General features: G+C 39.1%; 1 protein-coding gene across 3 annotated transcripts in view; it reads right to left on the bottom strand.

Moving 5' to 3' along the window:
• The window catches only part of LOC110976316 (transient receptor potential-gamma protein-like), a 73,657-nt gene that overhangs the window by 41,434 nt on the left and 17,806 nt on the right, over positions 1-14,417 (bottom strand). The window contains exon 1 of one of the 3 annotated variants that reach the window (XM_022229484.2): positions 10,893-10,951. The exons of 1 other annotated variant lie outside the window; for it this stretch is intronic. In XM_022229484.2, coding sequence (XP_022085176.1) covers positions 10,893-10,898 — 6 coding nt within the window. In that variant the 5' untranslated portion in view covers positions 10,899-10,951. Of the gene's footprint in view, positions 1-788; positions 1,659-10,892; positions 10,952-14,417 lie in introns of those variants that run through there. One more of the 3 variants, XM_022229488.2, reaches the window with a different exon arrangement.

Below are 14,417 nucleotides of genomic sequence, written 5' to 3'. Positions count from 1 at the left end.
GACCTTGAGCATGTTCTCAACTTCCAGCCATCCCAATGAACAAAAAATTGTAGTACAAATCTGTTATCCCCCCACCTTTCCCATCTTCCATCCCCTCCCCATTTCTAAAGCACAGATTTACGCCACTGGCCTCAGCCAAATATGAAGTCAAGTCATGCAATTTAATGTGCCACGACAAATAGTATTTATTCAAAGATAGATGGAAACCGTGATAATGATAAGGTTTTATCAAGTAAGAACAAGGCTATATATCATTAACAGACCACTATTAAACGAAAGATACGAGAGTGTTTTGGCTCCGTCTGGCACGATCAACATCTTACTTGTGACACTGACCAAAACAACAGTGCTGGCAACGATGTCAACCATATAAATAGATTAATGAAGGCAGTAAACGTTGGTTACAATGAAAAGCAGTCCATCGATTCAACCAAGACACAAGATGGTACTACAGCTATGACTCTTGGCAGGACGTGCCCATGTAGATGCAACCAACGAAGACCTAGCCCTAAGATTAGGATGCTGTTTTATAATGAACACCGCTGTCATGAGTTCACGAAAGAGATTAATGTACCTGACTTTGTAGTGCATACAGGTACTGCGTAAATAAGCTAACCTTATCAAAGAGGGCGCGATACCACGGCGTTGTTTCAATTCAGACTCGTACTGCATCCACAATAACTGCCGTAGTCAAGCCGTCTTCTTAGCAAGCAGCTTCGTAAAACCGATATGCTATATAATATGCAATGGTAATGCAAAAAAGCTATTCATTCGATAATTTTACTTACCGCAAGTTTGTAAGTTCACAGTACCTTCACAGTTCATGTCTTCCTATAGGGAAGGCGCAGCACAATATATGAGACCTATTTACCCTCAACACTTAATGGTTCCTCGTACAACTTCACTCGAGGTTGGCGAAAAGTGTAGAGAATCGTCAAGGAAAAGTAGGCCTATACTCCAAAGATCCAACAGAAAGCAGCCAAAAGACGTCTGCTTCACACAGGTACCTAACTGCAGAATCATAACCTTGACGATTACTGTCCAAAATGACACGTTGCATCAGTGAAGATTTAGGAAAACTGTGACATACAGTACAAGACAGCAGCTCGCATTCAAGAAACCCGAAAACACCACGATTGAAAACAAGGTCCTACTGAGGCTATGTCCAAATCCAGAATAACTATGTGTATAACGAAGGAGTGGCTATACACGCACGCTTCAAGTAACTTCCGGTAATTGATTAGTTCTTAAACGTGACACCAATAATGCTAATGGCTAATGATTGCTTCCATCTCAATTCACGCTGATGAAAAGATGTATTCATGCTGTTCTAGTCCAAGGTATTCCTGGCATTTGGCTGGTTAAAAAAAATGAGCATGCAAAATTCAATCCTTAAGATTCCAAGGTCTTCCTACCAGGGAATCTGCCGAACTACCCACGTTTCTTACACCAAGCGCTAGAGTCTTTATACGCATGCTCACAAGCGTGGTCCTTGACGTAAGAAGTTTATCATAAGTCGACGAAACGATTGGTTCTACTTCCAATGAAGCTGGTGCACATCAGGTTTAGCACTCAGAGAGAAAGATGCATCAGATTTACATCCAGAGATGAAGTTTGTTCGGAATGAACGATACCAAAAATAACTCATCGGCCATGGCATACTCGGCCTGTAAGTAATATCCACAATGTCGAGCATAATGTGATCCATAATCCACTCCTTGGCAGCAACTGAATTGTAATTATGACAGTGCTGAATGTTAAGCCGTTTAAAAAAAAGTAACAACCATATGTCAAACCTGGGCCTACTTCAATCAGCTCGACGACAGCTGACACTAAGTCATCAGTTAAAAAAGATTACAGCTCCATCCAGACACAGGTTTCCTTGCTTGGCTTCGAAGCTACTCGGCTACTTCACCAAATTTAAGGCAGTAACTCCAATAATTTTATCCAATATCCAAATGCAGACGAATTGCTATTATCTTTCTGCACAACAAAAGCACATGACATGTTCAAACATAATTATTATCTCATTTACAAGCAATAATAACAGGTGTACAAGGTTATGCATGCGGCTGGTATATATTTTCAATCGGCTTTCAGCTAAGCCCGTATTTGTTATATTATAACGAATAATATTATGTGACATCTGCACTGGCCTGAAAAACAGATGCCATTTTAAGTGCCAACTACCTTGACGCTCATGTAGCTACACGTATGATCATCTACCTGATTAAAAAGAGGAAAAGCGCCCTCTACTGATACTTTCCTGACAAAATGGATTAACGTGTGGAACTTATGAGCATGTTAGCAATTCCATTTGAGGAAGGCACTTAGTCAAAATATCCACAGCTTCTGGCATTCTTCGACACTAGCAACATAACGTACCTTCGCTACAGTTTTAATTGATCGCTTCAATCCGCAAAATGCTTTCACGTGCCAGTAAACCGCAGCTTGAAGTTCTAACCACAAACATTTTTTCTTGAATAAAGACATAGGCCTAAGGCAAGCAAACATAATACAAAATCTGCAGAACTGATATGAGGCACGCTGATCTCACAAGCAAACAAGCTGAACACGGCTTAAGAGAACTCCAGCTACGCAGAGAACTACAGCTACGATGGCGTCATTAGTGTTTATATCAGGGGAGCCCTGTTGCCTACTCAACCGCAAGTGAGCTGGTAAACTCCGTGACCTTTCTTTTACTGCGTCAAAAGTGTAGTTTTGACAACCAGTGATTGAAAAAACTATGGCTGGCCGTGAGTAAAACAAAATCAAAAGAAAGATTTTAACAATGTCAAAAAATCTCATGTAAAAATTAAAACGGCTATCAATGGATACTTTACCAGTTACAGAAACGTCTCCCATGTTAACATCATAATCCAGGAAGCGCATTTTGAGGACTTGAAAACGTTGGTATCAACCAAGTCAGAACTTTCTACAACCTCTGGCCGCCCGTACAACATGGTTATCAACGTTTATAAACAAAGCAGATGTCCATAGATTTTTGGCTTCAAACAAGCAGGACTGAGGTCAAAATGCTACAATTCTTACTCTCAATGGATGAAAAACGACTTGACTATCCCATAGAGCAAGGAACATCCCTAGCCCTGCAGAATTCAGAAAACATCCACTGCCCGCCTTTCCCTCCGGGAGACAATGGGGAAAATCAACGATAGCACCTTTTATTGCCTTGACAATATCTTTTATTCATTTAAGTGTTTCAAATTTACCAAAAGAACACAGAAAACAAGAAACCTGAAACTCAACCTCAATTACAGCAATGGCACGGCTAGCCAAATTCCCAAGGCCACCGGAGCACCAAGATTTGAAGAACTGGCTCAGTGAGTTTCAAAGAAACAAATGCCCAAAACTCTGACCCCGTTGTCTATGTTTCCGCTAGACAAGAGTTTTCACATGTCAAGTGTCCAGAAATAATGCAAGATATTTTGAAGGACCAGTCAAGTTTGGAACAGCTAGCGCAAGAATCCAGGAGATACGGTTAACCTTCATCGAACCTGCTAACAACAAGCAAACTTGTTCTTTTCAATCAATGACACAGCTAACAGGCGTAAAAGAACAAGTCAGGCGCTGAAATGTCATATGAACCTTCGGTAGCAAGCTGATGATACGGACAGCGGGTGGAATGCCCTGGGTCGCGTGTCCGCCACAGGATGCTACGTGCCACGCGAGGCAAACCCGCCACAGGACGGCATGGCTAAATGTGGTATCCTACATGCTGAGATTTCATTAACCAAGTGTGGGGATACTTTCTGGCTTGAGGTGTGAAGGAAATACATGATATCGTGTTGGATAAGAGATATCAGTCTCTCTCTCTCTCTCTCTCTCTCTCTCTCTCTCTCCTCTCTCTCTCTCTCTCTCTCACTCTCTCTCTCCTTCTCACTCCCTCTCTCTCTCTCTCTCTCTCTCTCTCTCTCTCTCTCTCTCTCTCTAACTAACATCTAAAATTGATGTGTTTCTTCGATTCAGTAAAGGATGACTGCAAAACGGTACTCCAGAAGCACATAATCAAAATGATGTCTTCATCTTTAAATGCAGGACTCCGGTTAACAGCATACCTTTCTCTGGAGACTATACTTGGCAAATTGACTTTGCCGAAAAGTCAAGCTGATGTGTCAAATTGAAACACTTGGCTAACTTAATACGAGTACGAATATATTTGCGTGTTAACCACGGTGTGTTTGATAATTGAATGTTTCAAACAATTTACTTTGGCCTTCTTGGTTTATATGAAGTTCAAGTCACGTTACATTCATCGTGGGTTCACCAATGTCCAGAGACACATATGACCGTTATCGCTTGCACTTTTCCCCAGTGAATAAACTGTTACATGCTCATCTGATTTTATGAAGGCAATATTGTCAACGGTGGATTGAGACAAATGCCAACAATATCTTTGACACTGAAACAATCTAAAGAGATAATGAATTCAAGGCGAGAGGAACACAACCAAATGACTGTAGGAAACGATTCTCATTAATTAAATGCTGCGTGATCATTTCTGTCAATTAAATATGCACATCCTGATCAGTTCGTTTTCATGTTTAACCGCTAAACATCGAGTTTAAAGAGTTAATTCAAACTAATTTCCATTTTTGTGGCCCATTCATCTACTTTACCTGCAGTGAACACGACGACCATTTTCCTCAAAAATGAATAAATGCGTTTACGATTTAATGAGCACATATAACAGCTAACATGTTTGATAAAACACCGTAATAGCTTACTACAAACTGTTTCGTCCTAAATAAAGTGAATCCTGAAAAAAATCTAATACGCAGGGATTCCTTCATTAACAAAAACTTTCAAATGTGAAACATTGAAAGTTTGAAATTTTTATCCATGAATATACTCTCACAGTAAAGGAAAAACATGCACAAGAATTATGTGGGTGGTAACATCGAATTACAAGGATTTCGTATTTGGAAACGTGATCAATTAATGAACCAGCGTGTAGCAGGTCAAATCCGCCCCCTCTCCGTGGGTGTGGGATTCCCCCCCCCCAGCGGTCAGACGTCTTTTTGCTTCAAAACAAAAATCTCCAACTGAGAAATACTCAAGCATGACATCTGACCAACAGTATGTGCCAACATAACACAAACTTGTGATGTCGAAGAGCAAGGTTACCAGACCAAATTATTCTCTGGTCAGCAAGAAGTCCCGTAGCCTCACCATCTGTAATTATTGGCCAAATTCATTCATTCCGTACCGTCACGTACGTACGCGTTGCTCGTTCATGTATTTAACGTCAATCGTATTTAATCACTTGAATCCTTGAGGTAAACCCTGATTTCTAAGAGCTTTTGACTTAAGATAGAATTTGAGATAAGCGATAAAGAAGGCGTGCTTGGAAACTTTCAGCTAAATGAAAATTGGATTTCTCAAACGAAATTAACCACAATAGTGTAACTAATGACTTTCCCATACCAGGTCTTATGCTTTGACGAATTTTTGACTGAGGCGTTGAAGTACTTAAATACATATATATATTGAAAATACTTTACCGAGACAGTACAATTATTTTCTCTAATTCTTTGGATAACCTCTAGGACTGGATATAGTTGGCATTCAAACAACAAAAAACAAGGACAGCTTGCCGACAAATATTTATACTCTAAAACTCCCGGGTAAGATTTCCTCAGAATATGTGTCCTGTGTAGCCTGTAAGGCTCGACAATTTTTCGGGTCAAAAAGTGACCCTCTTATGGGTCATTTTGGCCCTTTCCATTTGACTTTAATTTAATAAGAAGGTTAATCGTTTGACCCAAAAGGGATATGCCATTGCTTTGACCCAGTAAAGGGTTAGGCTCACTGTTACACAGATTCCTGGTCAATCTGACGCCAGATATTGCCCCCCCCCCACAATGCCTTACGGTTGGTTCGCAGGTTGAATTTGCAAATTAAAATCCATTTCGCAATTCGGCAAAAGGAATGCCACACAGCTTGAAACTATAACGCGACAGCTCGGGGAGTTTGTGGTAAAATCATGAATTCCTACGAACAACCGGTAATTTGGTCGTTAGATACTGTTTATCATTATGACCATCATCATCATTATTGTCATCATCGTGGGAAATGACCCCGTCATCTGAAAGTAATTACAATACAACTCCAAATGACAAACTAATAAAAAGTCCACTATATCCAATATGTTCTCTGATTTCTAATTATTTTCCGGACATAACTTCAAAAGAATAATGTGGTGGCTGTTGAAGTTCCATGGCATACAAATAAAAGGTGAATTTCAGACTTAAGATGGTCGCGAGAATTAGACCATGGTGGTCAATATTTTCTGTCAGAGAGCGCGGAGACATCACAGCAATTGCTTCTCCAGAAACAGGTCAATTTCAAATTTCTGGCAATTTCATGCGACAGATTCAATTGTTTTCATAAAGACATTTAGTCCAAGAAAGATAATGGTATTTTGGTGGGTAACCTAGAACTAGTTGCTAGCAAAGGTTTTTTTCACAATACATTTTTTGAGGTACGTAGAATGACCAGAAAAAAGTCGGAGCAAATCCGAGTTGCGGAAATATATTTAGTTTCCATAAATTCAAAATGGCCGCCATTTTGCAGTTTTTTTAGCATGAATTGAAATGTATGTCTTTAACGGGGTAATTGTTATATCTACGCCCAGGTTTGGGGGATCTACGAACACTTCATAGAATACAACTGATAAATTTAGAATTCTTTGTCATCCTTAATTTGCATGAGTTAATATGGCCGCCATTTTGAAATACAAAAGTGCGGAATTTCCATGCTTTCTAACACTACCAGTAGGTTTTGTCCCCTAAATACAAATATATTGTAATAATATCATACATTGATATTCTATAGATAACAGAATACAGACAAGAAGATGGAAAAAAGTAGCTAATCCCCGCCCCAATCCCACTTAATGTAATATTATTTCAACAAGAGTGAATTTTAAGTGAGAATTTGTGACTGGCTATGAACTAAATACGCACCTGATTCTTTTGAAATTTTTACTATGGACAAATTTCAACATCCAATAAGCATTATCGCTTATACCTACATGCATTTATTGGGAAATAAATTAAATTGAGAGAAGCTGATTAAGCTTAGTTGCAAAAATCCAGAGTAGTCTTGGTCAAACTGATGCACATAAATTTAACTAAGAAAGTCCGAATGTCACATTTTGTGTTCTTCCTTTCATATCACAGACAAGATCACTGATATCAGTGAGCAGATATTAGCTCCACAGAGTCCCCGCTAATCCCACATTTTCTTATTTTCCTGATTGATTGCAGGTGAGGATTTTCAATTGGTAACATGTTCAACACTATCTGGCGGTATACTGTAGATGTAAAGTGATGTCACAGGATGTCACATAAATCAAAATTTAAGACTTTTAAGTAGGTGACAAGAATGGGGGAAAGCACATACTTTTTTCCCACACAAACTGCTGACAATACAATCTGAACAACACTGACACTTAATACGGTTGATATCTTACAGTTTCAGTTGAGAACTCAGAAAGCATACTTCATCCAGTGTGCTTGTACCCGAATTTATTGAAGTGCATTATTTTATTATTTTATTTATTAATAAATGTATGTGCCTTCTGTGCGTTTGGTGTTTTGTTTGTTTGAAAGAGTAATTTCATACTTGATGTCTCGATTTTTATACTTAGATCACTTGCTCTTTGGATTTACAATGAAGAGCTGTGGTATCCGTAAAAAGTCTATCAACAATGAATCGGAATCTATTGTTCTGAGGTTGATCCAACACTCATGTTCCAGAGATTGGTAGCCATCAGTAGAGAACGTTCAGATGATGATCAAAAGCGTCTCTTCACTTATGAGCCATGCAGTTTCCCACCTGCCCTGTTTGAGTCATCAGGCCTTTCTTTGCAAGCTAACAAAGCGGCCCTCGCAGATGTTCTTTGGAAGAAGGTGGAGCATAAAGAGCCCCTCCTTCCTGGAAGTACCACAGTGCACTATATACTTGATGGTGGAGCCCTTTTGCACCGAATTCCTTGGATGCGTGGAACCACATACATGTAAACTACTATTTCTCAGAAGTATGCTGACTATGTGTTAAAGAGGTATGGTAACAACCATTGTGTTTGATGGCTATTCAGACCAACCAACCATAAAAAATGCCACACATCTACGACGTTGTGGAGGAGCTCAAGGGCCTACCATACAGTTTGATGAAGATATGTTAATGAATGCAAGAAAAGAGGAGTTCCCCTCGAATGAGGTGAACAAAACACGCTTCATCAATCTCCTCAGTGAGAAGCTTGGGAAGGCGGGTTGTTCGACAATGCATGCAAGAGGTGACGCAGATCTCCTAAGAGTAAAAACTGCAGTGGAGTCTGCAAGGACAATAGAGACCATCCTTGTTGGTGATGACACTGATCTCTGGGTGCTCCTTATCTACTACACTGAGATGAATGGTTGCAATATATTCATGGCACTTGAACCGAAGGAAACTGCCGAACAGAAGAGAGTTTAGGACATAAAGCAGTTGAAAACCAAACTTGGGACATCGGTATGCCGTAATATATTATTTATACATGCCATCCTGGGGTGGGACACCACTTCAAGGGTATTTGGTCTGGGCAAAGGCCTTGCTCTGAAGAAACTAAACAACGACCCATTCTTCTGTGAACAAGCTGAGATGTTCAACGAACTAACAACAGATGAGAAGGCCGACGTTGTTAAGCAGGAGAGAAAGTCTTAGTGTCACTGTACAAGGGATGTCAGACAGAATCCTAGGATCAGCTTCGATACAAACAATTTTGTTCCAAAGTGGCAACTAGCATCATGGCTGTTTCGGCACAATCACTGCCACCAACATCATCATCAGCTCAGTACCATAGTCTGCGGGCGTACTATCAAATTAAGGAGTGGAAAGAGCAGTCCATAGGTCTTTTACCCGAAGACTGGCGTTGGATTCTCCAGAATGGGAAATATGTTCAAATGCTCAGCAACAGAAAACCTGCACCAACAGAGCTACTAGAGGTCATGAAATGTGGATGCAAGACAGACTGTTCAACACGAAGATGTAGCTGCAAACACTCCGGGATTGAATGTACAGGCGCATGTCTTGTATGCCATGGTACAACATGCAGCAATTCATCACATTCAGCTACTGATCTTGAAGCAGAAGATTAAACTAAATTAAGAAACCTCCATCGTCACCATTATCTTCATATCAACGTTTGAACACATTTAAATGACAGCCACTTTGGCTTTGTGCATATATCGGTATCAGTTCTGAAGAAAATGCTTTTTAACATTTCCAGTGACACAAATGTAATCAGAAACATCGGAAATATGGATAAAGGTAACAAATTTCTTAACCAGTTAATCTGCTGTCTTGTAATATTATAAAAAAATCAATTAAAATGGCCGCCATTAGGATTTATGCAAATTAGGCATGTTCCGAATGTCAAGCAAGAATTTTACTGTGATAATTGTACTCAGAGACCTTGAAAATATGGGCATAGACACCAAAATTAGTCTCCTGCAAGTCTCATATCTCAAGATATGGTCAAAACTCTGTCAAAATGGCGGCCATTTTGAATTTAGGCATATTTCCGCAACTCAGATTTGCTCGGACTTTTTTCTGGTCATTTTGGGTACACAGCATAAATGCATTGTAAAGAAAAACCTTCGATAGCAATTAGTTCTAGGTTGAATGTTAATTTTCTTGGACTAATTTTAATATCATTGTGAACAACATTACGCGTCCCTTAAAATTGTTCGAAATACTCATGTCATTCCCCCAAGACTTCAATAAATAATCGCAAGCAAGGTACTTTCGCGTTGTTAACACCTCTTCGTCGTGCAAAACACATGCAACATTCATTCTAGTAACATGATAGCCGCACTTTTGCCTCATAATTTAAACATAGCTAAATTAGTTTTAACACAGGTTTAAACGCACTTGAAGCCTCTAGGGTTTACCAGATATTGGAAACATTAAAATATTGTTTCTAGTGCCTAAACAATTTTCATTCGACCTTGTCTCAATAAACAGTGAAGTGAATGACTTTCATGACATAACAGGTTCGGGCATAAAACAAAAGTTAGAGATGATAACAGCTCAGGAATCGAGCTCACTAACTTTTAAGTTCAGAGAAATTTATCCAGATGGGATTTTGTTACTTTGGTGGCATACAACCGTGAAATTATAATTCACAGAGCAGAAATGAATTTGTATTAATGACGTGAGGTTCCCTGAAAAATTAAGACGCAGCCACGAGAGAGTTCAATGTCTGAACAGGTGGACTTCATGCTATGTGATTCTAACCAAGCAATTCATAACAAAGTTGTATATCATGGTCTATCTGCATGAATAAATTCTCTCAAACTTCTAGAAGCTCTTGATGTTAGGTGGGGTTGTAGTGTCTGGTTTGTTGACAGGACCCAGGGCTTATTGTATGGAAGGTTCAAGAGTTTTTAACAACGGAGAACTTTTTACATAACTTCTCGCATAACAAGTAGAAGACGAACGATGACAAAGAATAGTACTTGAAATACTTCATATTTGCAAATCGTTACCTATTGAAGGAAAATACATATAATACAAAATGAGGCAACATATTCAAAATGTTTACCGTGATCAAGGATAAATTCAAATTCCGACTGACAAATAAACGGAACGTATGTACTTTTCTATTTCTAAACATAGTATGGTCAGAAAAATGCCAAAAACAAATGAGCGGAAAATATTTCTACTAGCAAAACTTAACACGTTTTTGCAGCATGCAAACAAACACTGTACAAATAAACCTGGCCAGATACATGAATGTGAGATGTTTCTAACCAACCAGCCGTTCACGAAGCCGCAGAATATAAATACATGCAGAATATACACCTGTCATCAAGATTATACATTACCGCCATCTACACGTTGTTAAAAGACAGCTTTGGGATAAGCAGTTGGTGCAACCACAACAGAACAGTAGCGTGTGTTTCTTCGACGATAACTTTTATTATATATAGTGTCTGGCTGATTCAAAACGTGGGCGTGATAAATAACGAGTGCAATGCGTAAGGTATCACTATGGAATGGTGCACTTGTGCGGAAAACACAAATGGCCTTAAATTGACACGTTTTAGCGTTCTATGCAAATCTCAACCACGTAAAATTGACGTAATTTAGGCGAACGCCTGATGGCGCACTCTGCTATTACGGGACCAATAGTCCGGCTGCAACAGGTTTACAAACAAGGGGAAAAGTTCACGTTCACTAATGACCTCAAACGAACACTATCGTAAAGTGTTAAATCAATCAACAGTAAAGTGCTTAAAGCAATATACAAAATGCCTCTCCCACAAATTCTTACCAGCAAATATTCCAGTACAAACACACCTCATTCAAATTACGCACTGAAAAATTGCCCGTGTTAAATTTTAACTCAAGGAAGGGTGAAAACTGCAACTACACAATAGTTTAGGTTGTTCAACCGATTTGGGTGATTGAAATTAATTAATTTTTTTTACCAATTTTTTTTAACAATGGTTAATATCCACTCATTTTGCGAGTGAAAAATGAAATAGAAAGTAATTCTCATCCTGAAATCGGGTTAACACAGCCAATATTTAGGTGGTTGCAGTTTTCACCCTTCCTTGGTTTAAAATTAACCCAGGCAATCTTTCAGAAACATCCATCGATGCTGCTCCAGAAGACAAGTAGCCATCAACAGTCTTCTATTTTGGACTTTGCTAATGAACTCTATTCTGTATTTCACACTGTCATCAGCCCATTTATCTCAGACCATTACTGACCACTCGTAAAGGTCATGACCTCAAGATTTACGCCACTTGCCAAGTGTAGTACTTGTATCTACAGGCTGACCTCTTTGCGCGTGTAACGATGACAATAAATATAGGCCTACACCTCACAAATCTCTCATCGTTGACATTTTTGTGGATGGGATATATGGCACATTATAACATCGAGAATCCCTGGTTGGATCAGTCACGGGAATGAGCCTGTCAGAACCATTACTAATAAACTTCCTAATTCCGTGGAATTAGTGTTATTTTTCATGAAAATCGGGAGATAAATCACCCCTTGCGATTTAAGTACCTGGTAACGGATTTTGCAGGTGTTGGGCAAGACGTACAGTTACGTGATAAGTGCTTTGTATGTAATTTGCAGAACACCGGGCAGTTTCATAATCACAGATACCAAAGCCTTTCCTGGTTTCCAAAATTCTTCTCTGAAGAGCCAATTATTAATTTTCAACGGCTATTTCGTGCACTGATTAAATAAGTGGGAAGCATCAATGTTGCGTTACAAATTCATAAGACCAGCAAGCATCTCTCTCCGGATAATTTATTTCTACAATTTCTGCGGAAGAAGTCACATGTAACAGCTCAGGCAAGAATGATTACAGCCCTTATAAGTTCCCTGTGGCTATAAGGGAAACTCTTATGCCAAATCCAGCCAAAGGTCAAGGCAAATTCGGAGATGAATATCTCACTAGATTCCTCAGGGGAAAGTGTGTGTGTTTTGGTGGCCTAATGGGTCCCACCAGTGCAAGGAATTGTCGAATCAATTGAAATTGAAAGCATTATGTGACCAGCAAATATGACAGTTTCGTAAGTATTGCCATAATCTGCCCACTGCTTCAAATTAAACTCATGCGCATCAGATGGGGCGTGTAATAAGATGTGATACTTTTAGAGACAGCTGAAGAAGTCATGTTCTGTAATGGAAAGGATACATGCATACGTGTCCTTCATTGAGCATATGAAAGTACATGCAAAATATTGTGTATGACAATGCATGTAAAGTAATAACAAAATGTAAATGTTTTCAGAATATGGAAAGAGGAATTGAATTGAAATGCAACCCATCTCTTTCGGCGTGGATAAACCAATGTCCCTGCAATGTGTTTTCAATAAACATAAAGGCTAACCAAGCAATGAAAAATGTCCCGGAATAGTAGCTGTGGCTTAATGACCAGCAGTTATACCAAATTAAACATGTCTAAAAATTGAGGACAATCGTTTGCAATTTAGTCTATGTCCATACCAATCAAGCACACTGATTAATCAACCATGATCCTTGGTCATTTTTGCATACCTTTCCCCTCTGCCATGCCCCAGGGAACTCCAGCCGTTACTGGTCTACATCATACTTGATGGATGACAAACATATTTGCACAGTCTTGTCCATGCACATGCCAAATAAACAACGCATGTAGATGGTAATAACTGGCCCCGGAATATAACAATAATCAAAGATGTAATAGGCCTTTATTTCTAATTACCCATATGCCCGTTTTTACACAAATAAATTAAAAAGTGGCTTTAATCACGTTGTCTCTACATTAGATAAACCCTAGCAGTTGCATTTTGATTGGTTGAGTTAATTTTGTGTCTTCATCCTAATTGCGTCTTAAGAGAAGGCCTTTTCAATGAAAGTAGGTGAAAGCTAAAAACAATGTTGATGAATTATGGGGGGGTGTTTTTTGTTCTTAAGGGGGATATGACCTTTACTCCCTAATGAAAGTTTCTGAAAGAAGTGAAAGTCTTGGTTTGACTGCGCTGAGAGGATAAGCCTACATATTAGGAATCTAGTCCAAACGACTCGCATGGATGAGAATCGGACCGCAGGTATACGTGTCGCAGTTTAGTTTTACAAGCCTCTGCAGTAACTTTCACTAAAATGAACATCTGATATGATTTGAAAACCCATCAATTCTAAGTAGTTTCTTCTCGCCAGCTATAACTGATTCCTCGCCCAAGAACTCAACCTCTTCCTAAGTAACCATGAAATGAACTTAATGAGCTCAATTTATACACATGTTGAGCAGGTTATAATGTGACCAACATGTGGTATTCACAGAGATCACGATTAGACATCGAAAATGTCATATGGGCGGCGCCAGGGCATCGAATTGTCTGACGAACGAGGAAGATGAATTGAGAATCTCCAATGTCAAAGTTGTTTATATACCTTTATTTCCGCGCAGTTTTGCAGTAATGGAGTCATTTGAAGCAACACTGTCGTTGTATTGCAACGGATACATCGTTTTTAGATACAGTGCATTAATTAGTAACTTCTAAATGATTTATCATAAATTACACAACCAAAATTGATGTTCTGTTTGGGTGAGACAGCTGTGAGTATCACTGTCCTAGAATTCTCTTTCTTAACAAAAACCCTCTACATCTAGTTATACTGTGATATTTTTGGATTCATCATGCAAACAGCAGTAAAGAACCAAATGAATTGCTGACGTAAAGCAGCTCCAAGGACTCATGTACTTCCCAAAATAACCTCTATTTTTATCATAACTGTAAGCTTTCGCGATGTAGGCTATACGAGGAAACAGATCGGTATAAATATCCATTGGGTATAAATAACTTGGTCCGGTGTCAAGTATGTCTTCCGACGTTTAGAAGAAG

This window comes from Acanthaster planci, linkage group LG11 (genome assembly GCF_054643075.1).
Source record: "Acanthaster planci isolate LZ-2023a linkage group LG11, COTS_SCS, whole genome shotgun sequence".
Classification (NCBI taxonomy): Eukaryota; Metazoa; Echinodermata; class Asteroidea; order Valvatida; family Acanthasteridae; genus Acanthaster; species Acanthaster planci.
The sequence above is the reverse complement of the archived record's forward strand: the minus strand, read 5'-3'. Positions and strand labels throughout refer to the sequence as shown.